Source organism: Gouania willdenowi, chromosome 15, assembly GCF_900634775.1.
Source record: "Gouania willdenowi chromosome 15, fGouWil2.1, whole genome shotgun sequence".
Taxonomy (NCBI): Eukaryota; Metazoa; Chordata; class Actinopteri; order Blenniiformes; family Gobiesocidae; genus Gouania; species Gouania willdenowi.
In genome coordinates, this window is record NC_041058.1 from 33,866,985 (window position 1) to 33,885,460 (window position 18,476).

Genomic DNA, 18,476 nt, shown 5'->3' on the forward strand with positions numbered 1-18,476 from the left:
GACGGGACCCAGATCAGCAAACTGCTTCTCTCATCTCCTTTTTCGGCATGTACAAAAAAAAAAAAAAAATTGTAAAAAAAAAATGTCGGAAATAAACTGAATAAATAAAATAAATAAAATAAATAAATCATCAAATGTGTGTTCATGTGTACAATTTGTCATGTTTTAATACATGATGACTGCATTACTCTTTGCAGTTTTGAACAGCTGAGTCATGTTAACACACAGATAAGAACCCCGGCCTGAACCTTCAAGGCCAAACTCAAACTCACATGCAGATATACATGCACACACACTATCAAGGACAGATACCAGTGGCGCAGGCCTTCCTCATAACATACACGTCTTCATCATCCTCCATCCCTTAGGCATCTGACCCCCTCCTTCTCCTCCCTTCAGGGTTGGGACTTTTTCTCATATCTGTATAAAGCTTAAACTCTGAAACTGTTGGTCAGTCCTGTATATCCTGAGCCGGACACAAGACCTTTTGAACCATCCTGCTTAGTACCTGGCCGCCTTTCCTTCCCACAGGATGGGACTCTCCTTTTTTTGTACTCCTTTTCATTTAGTTTTATAATAAATCCTTTTTTTTTTTTTTTATAAAATCATCATGCGTCGGCTGGATTCCATCATTCAACAAGAGCAATAAATCATGTCTCCAAATGAGGTCAACCGCAAATTTGCCGTGACAAATGTAAATATGTGACTGTTTTTGTGGTGTTTTTAATTTTTAATTAAAAGACAAAAAGGATAAACCATTGCAAGACGATATATACAAAAACAAATCGTCTTTGAGGTGGGTTTGGAGTTGTGCAGCAACTACCTTCTCCAGCACCATGGAGAGGAACGGGAGGTTGGAGATGGGCCTGTTGCTACTGAGGGCTTCTTGGTCCAGAGTTGGTTTCTTCAGGAGGGGAGTGATGATGGCAGTTTTGAGAGCTGACGGAACAAAGCCAGCCTGTAAGGAGAGGTTTATGGCACTGATGATGAGGGGAGCGATGGCACGAATGATAGCCTTCACCAGGGTTGTGGGGAAGGGATCCAAGGCACAGGTAGAGCTCTTGATCCTCCCGGTGATGCGCTCAACATCTTGCTGTGTGGTGATACAAAAACCGCTGAGAGGCTGGAGGACTTCGAGCTGTGGAACGACAGCTGGTGAAGGGAAGTAGAAGAGTCATGGCGGAGGGAGCAAATGCCATCAACCTTAGCTCTGAAAAAAGACATGAAGTCATTGCACTGCTTCTCTGTAGTTTCTCTGCATGCCTGAGTTTGGGGTTTTAGGAGATTGTGTATAGTTGAGAAGAGCTGTTTGGAATTGCCAGGGCTGCTACTGATGAGGTTGTAATAGAAATGGGATCGTGCATCCTTAAGTGCTTTGGAGTAGGCCTTTTGGTGTTCTCTGTAGGCTACTCTGTGCACGGTGAGTCCTGATACCAAGAGATGCCGCTCCAGGACACGACCGGACACCTTCATTTCCCTCAACTCACTGGTAAACCAGGGGGCAGAGCGTGAAAACGTTACCGTCCTGGTCTTCATAGGGGCATGGACATCCAGGAGGGCGCTCAGGGTTGTGTTGTAGAAGCCTACTGAGTCACTGGCTGTTGAGAGGGTCGGAGGGGAGAGTTGTTGGAGGTCCAAGGCCAATGCATCCTGATGTTCTTAATGTTCCTGAAGCAAATATGGCGCTTGGGTTTTGAATGAGGAGGAGGGAAATGCATCTCCATAGACACAGCCATGTGGTCCGACACGCCCAGGTCGTACACCAGGAGGTTGGTAATCGGGGCGGCAGAGTCAGTAATGACTAGGTCAAGGGTGTACCCCTTGGAGATGTAGGGAGGTCCACATGTTGTGTTAAGTTGACACTGCCCAGCAGTTGTATTAACTCGGATGCAGGGTGACAGGAGGGAGTGTCCACATAAATGTTCAGGTCTCCGAGAGTAACCACGTTTGTGGATGTTGAGCAGAGCGTGGTAAGGAGGTCATGTAACTCAGGGATAAAGGCTGGGTTTGGTTTGGGAGGTCGGTAAATAACCAGTATTGTCATGGGGTAGGATGGTTTGCACTTTGTGGCAAGGCACTCGAAAAAGGAGAATTTTGGCAGGGGGAGATGGGTCAGTTCCAGATTGCCACGGTGTAAGATGGCCAGACCACCACCACGGCCAGTGCTGCATGCTTTCTCTTGATAGATCTAACCAGAAGGGCAGGCTTCATTCAAAGCTGAGTAGACCTCAGGTCGATGCCAGGTCTCACTGAGACACATGATGTCAATCTCTTTATCCAGAATGTGATCATGAATGAGGCTGGCTTTATTTGTGAGGGATTGTGCATTAAAAAGTTCAATTTTAACAGTGGTTGGGGTTATATGTCTCAGTAGAGGCCGGAGCACTTTGAGATCCGCTTTACTCTGTTGCCGGGTGTCACCAGTTCTCGCGATGTTCCCAGCGCTATTTGGTCTCAGAGAGCGAGCGCTCTGATGATACGGAAATAGTGCGACGATGGGGATTGCACGACCAGGCTGCAGGACCTCATGTTCCGTGTAAACAGCTTTTCTCCGGGAGCTCCTGTGAATATACCGGGGCCTGGGCATGAGGTTTAGTTGTTTGATGATTGAGAGACACGCTGGAGTGCTGGAGCAGTTAAGTCTCAGCAGCTGCAAGAAGGAATCCTTCCGCAGCGGTTGAACAAAAATGATTATCACCTTAAATGAACTATTTCTGTGGTTAGAATGTGTGCGGATGACAAGAAAGTGACTTAGCAGCTCTGGTGAATGTTTGAAACAGCTGATTGACTCCGCTGCTGATGTGATAAACACACCCTGAAGCAGTGTTTGTTGGACTCACAATAACTGCTTAAATATCCATATTTTACTGTAATGTGCAGTTGTTTGGCTGAAAACAATAAGAGTGTGTGGATAGCAAGAGAAAATCACTACGGTGATCAGCTGTGGTGTGGAGTCTGCGTCTATAGACACGCCCACTCATGCATATATGCATGAAGGCCCCAAAACAGCCTGTTTTCAGAAGTGTCATAAAAGGGACTTTTTAGAGGCTAAAACTCCAGAAAACAGACGAGTTTGGGAAAATAAACCTCAAATACTATGTTGTTGGGGTTCTTAGAACAAATGGAGATGTGTGGAAAAAATAGAATAATACTGGACCTTTAATAAAGTCTGAGCAGAAAGACAATTCTGGGTTAAATTTGCTGATGCAAAATGCCACACAGGCATATTTAACTAACAGCTGCATAATATGTGACACTTTTGGCTTTTTCTCCTCTAAGGGACAGCACGTGTGAGTGAGTTCTATAGTGTAAAGGTCTGGGTTAGAATGCACTCAGAAATCCATCTAACTGTGCGTTTCATGTTGTTCTGAGAAGTAGTGAAAGCAAAAACAAGTTTGAATACAAAATAAGTTAGAAAATTAAAATGTATTATTATAGGCAATATGGTAATTTTTTATCTCTCCAAAATAGAAATCAATATATCTTGAATCTCAATATTGTCCAGCCCTACCAAACGCCATTTTCCTCTGCCGGCTCAGTTTAGGGGAAAAAGATCTATGCTTGTCATGCTATTGTGGTCACGCTATTGTCGTCACGTCCACTCTTCGTTTGATTGGTTACTCTTTTTAACTTCCGGTGGTTGAGATGTGAGTCAGTTGTTCCGGGTTTAAAGAGCGTGGAATAAAAATTTTACAGGAGATTACAAAGTCATGTTTGTTTGGCATTTTCAACACTGTGCGTGTTTCTCCCGCCCCTTCAGCCCCCCAGAACTCAAATGCCTGTGAGCGCTTCCAGCCTGTATTAAACACTGAATAATACAAGGAGATCAGGATGGATTCCAGGCTAGAGGTTTGAACTCTGAGTGAGAAACGTGTACGTGTGTGAGAGTGAAAACCAGAGTGAGTGAAGCCCACCTGCAGCAGATTGGTGAGCATGATGAGCGTCTGCTCCCTGATCACAGCCTCAGTGTCTCTCAGACACGCTGCGATGTTGGGAATGTAGTGGTCTACGATGTTTGTGTAGCGCACACACAGGTCGCACATCACCACCACCACATTGTTACGCACAGCCACTTCTGAGCCCACCTCCAGCTCTCTGGCAAACACTGGCAGGTATTTGGAGACCAGGTCCTCATGCTGCAGACACAACTTTCCTGTAAGAGGCATTAAAATACATACACATTAGGGTTGGTTCACAATATAATGGTAGAAAAAAAAAGCCAGAAGACATTTTTCCTTCTTCCTATTGATATTTTAAACATCTGTACCAAAAACGTAGCCAGTACAACGTCAGTTAAAGGGTGGCACACTTTTTCACAAATTTTATTGCTTAACCAAAGAATGCGTAACTTTCACAGATATCAGAAACTTTAACAATATAACAGTTCAGATCTTTGCTCCTTGTCAGCACCTCATCTTTTAAACGTAAATACAAAGATGGTCTTCAAACAAAGCCCTTTGACTTTCTCTTTCTTTTCTTGGAAAATCAGTTTCTAATTTACTTTCAGAAACCGAACATACAAAAAGAGAAAATGCACATGGCAGTGTGAGCACATCTGGTATCAAATAGTATAAGATACTTAGGGCTGATGCAAGACTGAACTGAAGGAAGATATGGGGAACATTTAATTTCATTGGCTGCGTTCCAATTATGCTTGAAAATGCGCAAAATCGGAATAACGCAATATAAATTCAAAATGGAAACATCTTTCAAAAAAATCATTAAAATTTAGCTAAAAAGTTTACGCTTTCACGAAGAGGTATTTCAGACGTTTCAATACTGTAATGTATCGCTAAAGCGCCGTGGAAACACTTTTTCCACAAATGCACATCACAGGACGTGACGTATATGGTCACATGACAACTTCTCTCTAAGAAAACATGGCACGGTACGTGCAGACCCAGATATTTCTGATCACTTCTTTTCCGGCCGTATGTTTACAGCACTTATCATAGATGGCTCCGCTTTGATCAACTTACAGAGTTACTAAAGGCTGAGTTCACTCAGAATGTAGGTTTATTTAAGGAGTTAACCACTTTAATTTTGCCCCGATAAATTGAGGAAGTGTAGTACAGCCCTCTGTATAATGAGGGCTGTACTACACTCAGCCTCAGCTCTACGGACAGTGAAGGATGGTGGAGTTGCCGCTTGAAGTCTCTTGAAAAGTTCAAATTTTTAAACTTTGCGCGACGAGGTCGCGCTTGACCTAGTCGCTCAAATCACGCAAGTCACGTTGCTTGAAGGGAGATAACTTGAGGTCGTATCATTTACATTGATTTGAATGTAATCAAGTCGCTTCAGTCACTCCAGTCGCATTCGGTGTGAACGCACCTTACGAATGCTCCGCAGGACGCAATAACAACAGGTTTACGGCACTGACATTTGCACGTCACTTTAATGAACAACAGACACGCAGGGGTGTGAAAGAGGCCAAAGATATCTTACATTAATACACTGCATTAAACTTGGGACAAAATTAAAATATTTAAAAATGAAGCGTTGGTTAATAATAATACCGACCAAAGACAAAACAGAAAGACAGTGGAGAGGGCAACAAAGGAGAAAGGAAAAATACTGCACACAGTCTCCACCCCCTCCACATTGTGAAAAAGTGTTCCACCCTTAAATGTGCAGCGATTGACTATTTTTGGTTCAGATGCTTACAACGTCAACTGGAACAAGGAAAAAAGCAATCTGGAAAAATTTGGTGAAAATTAATTTTGTGAACCACCCTAATGCACATGTAATGTAGGAGAGTGCATTGGATCGCAGGTAAACCAATGAAGGAGGAGCTTCTTACCCAACGTGATGACTCCATGTGCTCGGATTCTGGTGGACAGAGAGTTCATTTTGAACTGAGACACGGGCAGTGAAGGTGGAAGTTCCTCCTCCTGACATCCTGGGAATCAGCAGCACAAACATCAACTCTAAGATTCAGCAGATTTAAGAAAAGCTTGTTGGATCATTATTTATATTAGTGTGAAAAGATCAAAGACATTCAAATAGCTTTATGTCTCATTTGGGCAGAGCTACAGCACCATTCTACATCCAAACAATCACCTTTAATCAGGACCATTTGAACTTTCACTGATTAATCAACATCGGTGAATGGGTTGGCCCAGGGGCGGACTGGCTATCTGGCCTACTGGGCATTGTCCCAGTGGGACAGGCCAGGTTGGTCCGCTACGTTTTTTTTTTTTTTTTTTACGAGCGAGAGGAGGTAGACATGGTAACAGGTGGCCAAAAATGGTCAAAAAGTGGCAAGAGTGAAAAATGACTAAAATGGGGCAAAAGCAGTCACGAATGACAAGAAAATGGGCAAAAAAAGAGGAACCAGGTGGTATGTAAAAGCAGAGGTTAGCTTAAATGGGCAAAATGTGGCAAACAATAGTGAAAAAGGGCAAAATGTGGAACAAAAAGCAAGTGGTATTTATTGGGCTAAAGTTAGCTTATTTAAATGCAAAGTGGCCAAAAAAAAAAAAAAATCAAGGAAGGACAAAACTTTGATAAAAGTGTCTTTAAAAAAAAAAACCTTTAAGTTGTTCTGAGGAATAAAAAATAAAATGTAGACATAAAGAGCCACATGTTGTTTGATGGTGTTTGATAATGTAGATCATGGGTTCTCAACTGGTCTCACCCTGGGACCCACATTTTGCCACGGTCATTAAATCGTGACTCACATTCTTTTTTTTTTTTTAAGAATTCAACCAACCAAATGTATTTTTTCAAAAATAGCTGTTGATTTTATCTGTTTTCAAACATAAATCTACATATTTTCCCGTGCATCATGTATTTCACAGCATACCTAGCAAAAGAAAAGTTTCTTTCAAAATAAAGATAAGTTTAACATGAGAGACGTTAACTGTTTTTTTTTTTTTCACCAGCTGTCCGCAACCCACCCAGTACAGGTCTGCGACCCAGTTTTGGGTCCCGACCCACCAGTTGAGAATCGCTGATGTAGATAAAGGGCTGGTCTGGACAGGAAATGCCAGGACTAAGTTCCACAAGTCCCAGTCCATCCTTGTGTCAGGCTCTAATACAGAATATAAGTGACGTGTGAACATTTTGCTGCTCAACGCTTTAAAAGTAATGACGAAATAAGTCACTTATTCATTGGTTACAGTTACTTTTTGTAATTTTTGTCTTTTTTTTATTCATTCAATTATCTATTTGAGTAATACAATGAAAAAAAAGTATTCAAAACCTGTTTGCACAAGTTTACTAATTAAAGCTCCTTATTTTTATTTATTTTTAGTGTTGTTCTGCTTCGTCTTACTTCCTTTTTGGGTATTTAAAAAAAAAAATCCAGTTTTTACTGTATATACAGTACTGTACAATGAAAAAATAAGTTTTCTCCTTTCTTTATTCCTGATTATTTTGCACATTTATCAAACTTAAATATTTCCGATCAAACATATTTTAATATCTTACAATGATAACCCAAGTGAATATAAAATGTAGTTTCTAAATTATTTGATTTATTAAGCGAAAAAATCTAAACCCATCTGACCCAATGTAAAAAAGTAATCCGTGAAAATATATCCAGCCCAATTCACAGACCACTCGGCCACCACTCCCCCTAAATCTACCCACTTAAGCAACTTTAAGGACAGCCAATGACGACTTGTCTTACTAGGGAGTTGGGAACACTGGTGGTGCTTTTTCCCCAGGGACCGAGTCAAACTCCTGAACAGAACAGAACTGTCTGCTGTCAGCAGGTACGTGCACAGATAGAGCCCTACTGGCGCTCAAACTCCTCCCTTTTTTCCCTGCATGACAAAAGTTCCCTTTCTGCTGGAGCCCAATTTCTTTTTATTTCATTTATTTACTCTGTCATCAATTCACCCCAAATGTGTTTTGATACCTGGCGGATCATTAATTTATTCGAGTTCTTGTGAGAACTCTTCCACGACCTGCTCGGCTTCGTTTCATTTCAATTAGTAATTATTGAGATCAACGGTGAAGGTAGGTGTTAATATAAGCAACTGACAGTGTGTAGAGTTATATTATGGTATGTGGTATATTCAGAGGTGACAAGTTAAGAAGTACAAATGCTTTGTTACTGTACTTAAGTAGTTTTTTTTGGTATCTGTACTTGAGTATTTATTTTTAACTCCTTACTTTTACTTACTCCAACCCTAATCATAATAATGTAATAATAATGGGTGTGCACATACCTGACTGTGCACACACACACACGTTAATATGTTACACATCCCAGAACACAGGCGTGACTTATTTCTCCTACCTGCCAGTGTGTCAGAGTGTGTAGTGAGGATGGACTCCACCAACAGCACCGTTCTCTTGCCAACCTTAGCAGGGCAGTGGAGGGAGGCCACACCCAGAGTGTGGAGGTGTTTCACCTGGAACAGAGAGCCTCACCTTTAAAACCAGCACCAGCTAAACACACAATATTAAAACGTCACAAGATGCATCGCCGAGGGTACAAGCGGTATTGTGAGAAAAAATAACCCACACCAGACTGTCATTGTTTACATTCCTATTAAAAAGTCATTCATTTCATACCCCGAGTTAAATTCCAATAAAAGCAGGGTTACTTTACCAACTGACATTTATTTGGTCATTTTTCCTATAACAAGAAATATTGTATCGTTATAAGCCTTTTCACACACTGGAACTGCACATGAGCAACCTTGGCAGTCAAAGGTCAGAGGGATATAAACATCAACAAGCTCGTTCACCTCCTCCATGAACCGCCACCTTAACGTGGTGGAGGGGTTTGAGTACCCGAATGATCCTGGGAGCAATGTTGTCGGGGGCTTAATGTCCCTGGTAGGGTCTCCCAAGGCAAACAGGTCCCAGGTGATGGGTCCGACAAAGAGCGGTTCAATAGCCATATATGTACACGAAAAAACAAAGGCAGTTCACGTCGCCCGGATTGGCGCTACCGGGGCCCCACCATGGAGCCAGGTTGGGGCTCGAGTGCGAGCGCCTGGTGGCCGGGGCGTTGCCCACGGGCCCTGGCCGGGCAAAGCCCGAAAGGACGACGTGGGCCCGCCCTCTTGTAGGCCCACCACCCGCAGGAGGGATCATATGAGGCCGGTGCAATGTGGATCGGGCAGTCGTCCAAGGCGGGGGCCTTGGCGATCTGATCCCCGGCTACAGAAGCTAGCGTTAGGGACGTGGAATGTCACCTCTCTGGCGGGGAAGGAGCCTGAGCTTGTGTGCGAGGTGGAGAAGTTCGGACTAGATATAGTCGGTCTCACCTCGACACATAACAAGGGCTCTGGAACCAGCCTTCTCGGCAGGGGTTGGACTCTCTTCTACTCTGGAGTCGCCAATGGTGAGAGGCGCTGGGCCGGGGTGGCTATACTTCTTGCCCCCCCACTTAGTGCCTGTACGTTGAAGTTTACCCCAGTAGACGAGAGGGTAGCCTCCCTCCGCCTTCGGGTGGGGGGACGGATCCTGACTGTTGTTTGTGCCTATGGGTTAAACAGCAACTCGGAGTATCCACCCTTCTTGGATTCCTTAGAGGGAGTACTAGAGAGTGCTCCATGGTAGGGATTCCTTCGTTCTGCTGGGGGACTTCAACGCTCACGTTGGCAGCGACAGTGAGACCTGGAGGGGCGTGATTGGGTGGAACGGCCCCCCTGATCGGAACCTGAGCGGTGTTTTGTTGTTGGACTTCTGTGCTCGTCACAGATTGTCCATAACAAACACCATGTTCAAGCATAAGGGTGTCCATATGTGCACTTGGCACCAGGACACCCTAGGCCGCAGTTCGATGATCGACTTCGTAGTCGTGTCATCGGACTTGCGGCCGCATGTCTTGGACACTCGGGTATAGAGAGGGGCGGAGCTGTCTACTGATCACCACCTGGTGGTGAGTTGGCTCCGATGGCGGGGGAGGATGCCGGTTAGACCTGGCAGACCCAAACGTATAGTGAGGGTCTGCTGGGAACGCCTGGCAGAGTCTCCAGTCAGAAGGAGCTTCAACTCCCACCTCCGGGAAAACTTCAACCATGTCTCGGAGGAGGCGGGGGACATTGAGTCCGAGTGGGCCACGTTTCGTGCCTCTGTTGCTGAGGCGGCTGATCGGTGCTGTGGGCGCAAGGTAGTTGGTGCCTGTCGTGGCGGCAATACCCGAACCCGTTGGTGGACACCGGGGGTGAGGGATGCCGTCAAGCTGAAGAAGGAGTCCTACCGGGCCTTTTTGGCCTGTGGGACTCCGGAAGCAGCAGACAGGTACCGACGGGCCAAGCGGAGTGCAGCCACGGCGGTCGCCGAGGCAAAAGCCCGGACATGGGAGGAGTTTGGTGAGGCCATGGAGAACGACTTCCGGACGGCTTCGAAGAGATTCTGGACCACCATCCGGCGTATCGGGGGGGGGAGGCAGTGCACCTTCAACACTATGTATGGTGTGGATGGTGCGCTGCTGACCTCGACTTGAGACATTGTGGATCGGTGGGGGGAATACTTCGAAGACCTCCTCAATCCCACCGACACGCCTTCCAATCAGGAAGCAGGGCCCGGGGACCCGAGAGTGGGCTCTCCTATCTCTGGGGCTGAGGTTGCCGAGGTGGTTGAAAAGCTCCTCGGTGGCAGGGCTCTGGGGGTGGATGAGATCCGCCCGGAGTTCCTCAAGGCCCTGGATGTTGTGGGGCTGTCATGGCTGACACGACTCTGCAACATCGCGTGGACATCGGGGGCAGTGCCTCTGGATTGGCAGACCGGGGTGGTGGTCCCCCTTTTTAAGAAGGGGGACCGGAGGGTGTGTTCCAATTATAGAGGGATCACACTCCTCAGCCTCCCCGGTAAGGTCTATTCAGGGGTACTGGAGAGGAGGGTCCGCCGGATAGTTGAACCTCGGATTCAGGAGGAGCAATGTGGTTTTCGTCCTGGCCGTGGAACTGTGGACCAGCTCTACACCTTCAGCAGGGTCCTTGAGGGGTCATGGGAATTTGCCCAACCAGTCCACGTGATTTGTGGACCTGGAAAAGGCATTTGACCATGTCCCTCGGGGATTCCTGTGGGGGGTCCTCCGGGAGTATGGGGTATCAAACCTCCTGATAGGAGCTGTTCGTTCCCTGTATGACCGGAGTCAGAGTCTGGTCCGCATTGCCGGCAGTAAGTCGAAATCGTTTCCGGTGAGGGTTGGACTCTGCCAGGGCTGCCCTTTGTCACCTATTCTGTTCATAACTTTTATGGACAGAATTTCTAGGCGCAGTCAGGGCGTTGAGGGGGTCCGGTTCGAGGGCCTCAGTATTGCATCACTGCTTTTTGCAGATGATGTGGTCCTGTTTGCTCCAACATACCGTGACCTTCAACTCTCACTGGATCGGTTCGCAGCCGAGTGTGAAGCGGCCGGAATGAGAATCAGCACCTCCAAATCCGAGTCCATGGTTCCCAACCGGAAAAAGGTGGAGTGCTTTCTCCGGGTTGGAGATGAGGTTCTGCCCCAGGTGGAGGAGTTCAAGTACCTCGGGGTCTTGTTCACGAGTGAGGGAAGGATGGAGCGAGAGATCGACAGGCGGATTGGTGCGGCGTCTGCACCGGTCCGTCATTGTAAAAAGGGAGCTGAGCCAAAAAGCGAAGCTCACGATTTACAGGTCGGTCTACGTTCCAACCCTCACCTATGGTCATGAGCTTTGGGTCATGACCGAAAGAACAAGATCGCGGGTACAAGCGGCCGAAATGAGTTTCCTCCGTAGGGTGGCTGGGCTCTCCCTTAGAGATAGGGTGAAAAGCTCAGTAATTCGGGAGGGGCTCAAAGTAGAGTCGCTGCTCCTCCGCATCGAGAAGAGCCAGATGAGGTGGCTCGGGCAGCTAATTAGGATGCCCCCTGAAAGCCTCCCTAGTGAGGCGTTCAGGGCACGTCCCTCCGGAAGGAGGCCCCGGGGAAGACCCAGGACACGCTGGAGAGACTATGTCTCTCGGCTGGCCTGGGAACGTCTCGGGGTCCCCCCGGAAGAGCTGGAGGAAGTGGCCGGGGAGAGGGAAGTCTGGGCCTCCCTACTAAGAATGCTTCCCCCGCGACCCGGAAACGGCTAAGCGGAAGAAGATGGATGGATGGATGGATGGATGGAAGCTCGTTCACTCTGTTGATATTTCCAACCTAACAGCGTTCGTAATTTTAGTCAAAAGATCTTTAGTTTTTTAATAGTGTTTATATTATTATTATTACACATATTCAGACTCGAGGAGGGAATAGGGTTCTTTCTGAAGCAACTTTCAGCCTTATCTGAGCACTTGTCCTCTTGTTTCCACACAGGTGACCCCAGGTGGATGAAAACACAGACTACCTGGGTCTCCAGCGAGCGGAATTCCGACTCTACCCGGGAATGATGCACATGTCTGAGCACTTTGTAAAACCAATGAGAGAAGCAGTATCAAAATGACAGACCTCCTCTGTTTCCACACTCCTTCTCAAGCTTTTAACTTGTCATTGCTTTTAACTTGTCATTGTTATGTACTTTCTAAAAAAATAATGCTGTTAATTTCTTTTTTTAAGAACTCCAAACAGCGCTGAACCTTTCTCATTTCAAGAGTTCCTGGTGTCACGGACTGAGTTCATCTCGTACTGAAATTGATTATGAGCATATATGCGACCCTAATCCAATAAACTAATAAAACACGTCCGTTCACTTTGAAAACAAAAACAAACAAAACCAATTATTTATTTATTTGTTTGGTAAAAATTAATTTTCCCGTAGTGCGCAATATGCTCATAATCGTTCTCAGTACGAGATAAACTCAGTCCGTGACACCGGTATACCCATAATACTGATGCACAGACTACAATACAAGACAGGAGACTGCTGAGCTGCTCAGCTTTGGTTGCGTCAATTTTGTCTTTTAAAAACAGCGGATGGAAAACTAAAACCTAGTTGTGTGTAAATTGTCCGAGAAAGAGTTAGCCTTATCACCGGAGCTTTGTAGCCTTCACTAGGACCTCAATGCTCAACATGTAGCAGCTAGCACGGACAGCTAGCATGGACACTGTGCTAACTGCTACATGCTGCGAACACGCCGTGTCTGACAAATGAACAAACTCACTGGATAAATAATATTATCTGAAGGAGAGAAAAAGCAACAAGTTCGGTGTGAGAAAAGTGTTTATGATGTGCTAACTTATAGCACTACATACATTTACATTTTCTATTATTTGGAGATTGACTAAAGTACACATCAATATGACAGGTAGCCCTTGGGACTAGTCTCAAATACAGAGGAATAGGGATAGGAATCAAAAACCCATTCTTTCTGAGATCCAGTTCCCAGTAATTCAATTCCTAGGAATCGTTTGTTTGCTTGTCTGTCGATTACGCTTATCGGTTCCTCTCACGTCACGAAAATGTAACGATAAACTCCTCCAGTTCCTGTACATTATGTTTATGCTAGCACCAAGGGAAGCTCCTTCCACTATATAGTTGTTTGTTGTCCACCACGGAGAATTCACCTCCTCCACCTGCAGCTGTGCTGTCCTCCGTGCTGTGTTTGTAGCGTCTCTGTTGCTACGCTCACTTCCGGGGTTCTGTACACTCGCGCTAAAGTTGCTTCTTGCACTGACTTTTCTTCCGAAAACTACAAAATTCAGCAAGAACACACACCTCGTCACCAGTTTATGTCCTCATAACAAGTAATCAGACACGGGAGACGGACTGGTACTGATCTTTGTCATTAGTTTGATCATTCACACACACTCGGCTGATTACTTCACATGCAACAACGGGGGCGGCGTCTCTGAAGGTCTATTTATAAAAATGTAAACAAAGGCTAAACTAAAGCTAAGAGAAGTAAATTTAAAACAAATATTAAAAGAATATCTATTTCTGTTTATGGTGTTAGTTTGGAATGTTATTGAGGATCACTTTAAGTTAATGAGTTTGCTGTCTATGTTTACTATTGAGATTAAAATAACTATTTCTGAGTTAAAATTCTAGCCCATGACACAAAATGTGTTGAGGAAATTAAAAAGTCGTTAATCTCACCATCAGATCCTCATTAAGGTCCTGACTTCTGTTTTCAGTGAGGATGATGCTGGCTAGATAAGCCTCACTCACTGACACCAGCTCCCCACAGTAGAGGTTTAGAAAGGCCTGGAGGGAAGAAAGGAGAAGTCTAACATCCACACCTACACATGCTTCAACAAAAAATACTAGGAATATGTCACATGAATGGCTAGTATCAAATATTAAAATGTGTTTTGTGTGATGGAGCGGTGGTGGGACCACCTTTCCCTGGTATTTAACACCTGCCAGCTGGGGAACACCCCATCATTTCTGATAGTGGGTTTGCACTTGTCGGATGTAAATCTCGAGGGGGTCCCTATCCAAAATTGTTCAGAATGCACTATTCTGTGTGCACCAACTTTGGTGCTTTTATGCAAATTGGAACAATTGATCTGAAATATCAGTCTATGCTGCTGCACTATGAGCAGTTGAAATAGAAAGTTCAAAGACAATGTCTAACCTGAGTGTGTTTAATGTCTTCAGAGCAACCGAGCTGATAAAGAGTCGCCATGGAAGCACTGATCACCTCCAGTGGTAGCCTGAAGCCCTTCAACCATGACATCACATCCTCTGGGATAAAAAGGAGATGGAGACATGATCACGTTTTAAGTCCTCCTCCATCATATCTAATTTCTACTCACGTATTAATCTGCTCTTTGTGTCCTCGTTTAGGTGAACAGCCGAGTCGCCCAACACAGACAGGATGTGGCAGCAGGTCGTCACGTTTACTTCCTCTGAGCTAAGAGACAGATGGTATACATTTATTTAGGTTTACATCACATATCCAGCTCACCTGATCCTGAAGTTATAGATTTATTTACCGACTGACTATAAGCCGCTAATTTTTCCCATGCTTTGAACCTTGCAGCTTAAACAATGACGTGGCTAATATATGGATATTTTTCTGGTGTTACAAGCTTCATGCCACCAACAAATTGAGCTCCATCACATTCGACCAATGAAATTACCGTTAAGGTGGACCAATGAAACTCCCACTGAATCATTCTGATCAGTCATGACCATAAAACGCTGTAAATGAACTGATATGTAGACGTGGAGCAGTGAGGAGGAGACTTCTGTGGAGATGAAAACTCATCGGTTGAAACACGGAAATCAGCCCACACTAGGCCTGGGCGATATGGCCTTTTTTTTTTTTTATATATCTTGATATTTTCACGATATCTCACGATATATATCTCAATATTTTGCCCTTGCCTTGAGATGATGCTTTGATGCATAAAATCTAACCAGAATGGCAATACTTAATATCTATTGATGTTTTCTCTTTGACGTAATCGGGGTTTCCCCTAACGATTATAACATAGCGTACCTTTTTTCAGAGGCAAACCCCATAGCAAATCTTAAAAATCATTAATTTAATTAACCAAAAAACCATTATTTTACAATATTTCAGGTAAGTCAGTTAAAGCCACATGCCAATTGTCACACAGGGAACTTTATTAACATACTGTAAGTGTAAAGAACAATATCAGAATTTATAAAACAAATTATGTGCATTTGTGCACATTTGAAAAACAACTTCAGCTGACCAAAGCACTGTAGTTTTTTTTTTTTTTTTTAAATTATTACAATTACCTATCAATTATTTATTTATTATTACTGACAACTGTGAATTTATCAAATACTATTATGCAAGGTAGTATAATATAACAGTTACCACTACTAACACACGCTGTAATGAACGCCTTCTGAGGACTGTCCCTTTAAAACTACGGTAGGTGATTTTCTCCAGATACACTTTTTAAGTTTTTGGTTAAAATTGTCTTTATGTCCTGACGGAAATTAAGATCTTATGTGCTCTGAAAAAGGAAAGAATAAAATCATCATCTGTAGCAGCTGTAAATCTGTACCAACTTCGACCAATGGAGAAAAAAACAACTTTTTTTTTAACCAATTACGTCTCCCTGCTCATTCTCGATCCCTCACATGCACAAGCTCACACTGAAAGCGCATCACAACTGACAGAGGTTTTGGTCAAGTTTTTTAACTATAATGGTAAAGTTTATTGTTTACCTACTGCTGAATGACACATGGGGTGGGAACCTCTGGTCCTTGAGGACACCTCCGAATCTCTACAGTGCGCACACGCACACCCGCACGCACACAGTGACATTCTGAAGCTAAACCATTTCCAAATTATTTAAGTTAACCATTACTCTTTTTTTTTAGTAACTAACTCTTCATTTGACTCTTCTTTAATGTTGTCGCTGCGGCTGCAGAGGTGAGTGAGTGGGGGAGGTTTGGTCATCGTGTGAGTGTTAAGTTTCACTCAAGGACAGAGCAGGAGAGAGACGGGGCGGGTTTAGATAGAGGAGAAAAAGGTATACTGGCGGCTCTACAGAATCAACTGGCGGGTAGGTGGTATCGCCCAGCCTTACCACCTACCCGCCTGTTCTGATTGGCCAAGTCGTCTGAAGGGCACCCTCATCAGCCAATAGAGTGCGGCCAATTTGATGATGCGGCCTTTGTATAATTTTTTCTTGGTAAATGGCTAAATTAATGAAATGCAGCCAATATAGCAGTGCACTTTATAGTTCGGAAATGTTTAGGTTTACAGGACATCACAATGTCCAGCTCACCTGATCATCACATCCCATGCATCCAATATCTTGTCATAAGGCAGTTTGGAGGAAAAAGTAACGACGTTAGAAAGCAGGAGCCACGCTCCAGCAGCATGATCTGCTTCAGTGTGAGAGATCAGGTTCTGGAGGAAGGTCTGGGAGAATTTGTTCTGTTTGGACCAGATGGTGAAAGCTCGGCTGAAATATCGACTGGAAACAAAAAACAAAAACAATAAAGCAGTTAGAAGAGGTTTCATATTGAAAACTGAGGATGAAATAATGTTTATTGTTAACTAGTGAAACCTGAGGTCACGGCACTCGTGATTGAGCTGACTCAACAAATCCCAGGTCAGCTTCTGACTGCCATCCAGGTGCGTTCTACCACTGTACGGTTTCACCTGGCTGAGCAGCACCGTGTCCAGGGCTTCCAGGGCTTTGTCCTGCACCGTGTTCTCAGCGTCCATCACAGCTGGCAACACACCGTATAGCCACGCCCTCTGAACCACTGCGTTCTCTGCTTTAGCCTGAGTCACACATAAAACATATTTGGCACCAAGGATAAACCGATTGATCTGAGCCATTTCCCTGATTTTGGGTGATTTGCATTTATGGAACCAATCTTTTCTACCTCCGCAAAAGGTCTTAAAGTCTGCCACTGTCCCTTTCTGCTGTGAAATGACTGACAGGCTACGCCCACCAGGTCATGTGCGCACCTCTGTATGCTACTGTTACGGCCCTGGACGTATTATTCAGTGTCTGCTGTCCTTCTTATGCTGCGATCACACCGGACGCGGCGCCAATTTTCGAGATATGGGCAACGCACGAAAACTTCCCCAGGATCGAAAAACATTTTCCCCATACTGACTTCATAAAATGAATATTAAAAAGGCGCTAATAAGACTCCCTCTCTTTTCACCATCAACTATGGAGGATCCCAGTAAAACCGCTGCTCTTTACCTTCTGTTGAAGATGAAAAGTCATCAAAACGCTCGACACCGGCGTTCCTGGATTCACCAGGTTAACCAACGACTCATCCAACTCGGTGAGTTTCACTGTTTTCTTCAGAAGCTGCGCCAAATCCTTCCTGGTCCGGTCCCGGTAAAAAAAACTGAACGTGTCGTAGAGCTCCAGGTGGTCACAAACCACCACCATGAATTTATGCTGAAATGGGTGAAAACACCGGTGTCCTTGTTGACAGCCTGACGTCATTGACAACAAGGACTCTGATTGACTTTCGCGCCTGCGCCGCTGGAGTTCAACATTTACAACTAAAGCAAATGACAAATGTCATCGAAAATCGGAAGCGTGCATACCACGGCCAATGCGCTTGCCGCACAAATTAAAACTGTGCCACCCAACAGCTAGGGATCAGAACTGTCAGTCAGTGGACCCTCAACCTTGACAGCAGCCGTCTTCGTGAATTTCCCCTAAAACTAAGTCTCCTAATCCATCTTTTGTGCGAGTTCGGTAAGGATTGTATTTTGTTAGCCAGGTTACTTTTATATATTCTGCACTTTGTCATACATTAGTTTCTCTATTTGAACATACTTGGCACTTTTGGTAGTTTTAAGATTGATTGTTTGTTCTTTCCATGGTTCTTATACCCGTTTGTCAGGCCTCCTTTTATTAATAAATTCATGTTTATTTATTTATTTGTTTTTTTTTTTTTTTTTTTTTTTTTGTCTGCACATTTTGTTGAAGGTTAACACTACAAGAAGTGCAATCTTTTAACAGCAATGCATATTTTGTTATTGCAATTAAATAATTTTTTTTATTTCATTGCATAATTGTGACCATCACCAGCTCTCCCTAGGGAAGGGTAAGAAATACTTTATTAAAGAGAGGATGTAAAAAAGAGAGGGCAGTGTTACACCAAGGTGAGGGGGTGGAGGGGGGTGGGGAAGTTCACAGGGAAGAGGGA

General features: G+C 44.5%; 1 protein-coding gene across 3 annotated transcripts in view; it reads right to left on the bottom strand.

The window, feature by feature from the left end:
• ncapd3 (non-SMC condensin II complex, subunit D3) overlaps positions 1-18,476 on the bottom strand; it is an 84,286-nt gene that overhangs the window by 37,063 nt on the left and 28,747 nt on the right. For all 3 annotated transcript variants that reach the window (XM_028468601.1, XM_028468600.1, XM_028468602.1), the window contains exons 16-23: positions 16,859-17,079; positions 16,574-16,765; positions 14,615-14,712; positions 14,434-14,543; positions 13,953-14,060; positions 8,249-8,363; positions 5,801-5,899; positions 3,915-4,153 (exon numbers count right to left, since the gene is read on the bottom strand). In XM_028468601.1, the coding sequence (XP_028324402.1) occupies positions 3,915-4,153; positions 5,801-5,899; positions 8,249-8,363; positions 13,953-14,060; positions 14,434-14,543; positions 14,615-14,712; positions 16,574-16,765; positions 16,859-17,079 (1,182 nt within the window). The remainder of the gene's footprint in view (positions 1-3,914; positions 4,154-5,800; positions 5,900-8,248; positions 8,364-13,952; positions 14,061-14,433; positions 14,544-14,614; positions 14,713-16,573; positions 16,766-16,858; positions 17,080-18,476) is intronic.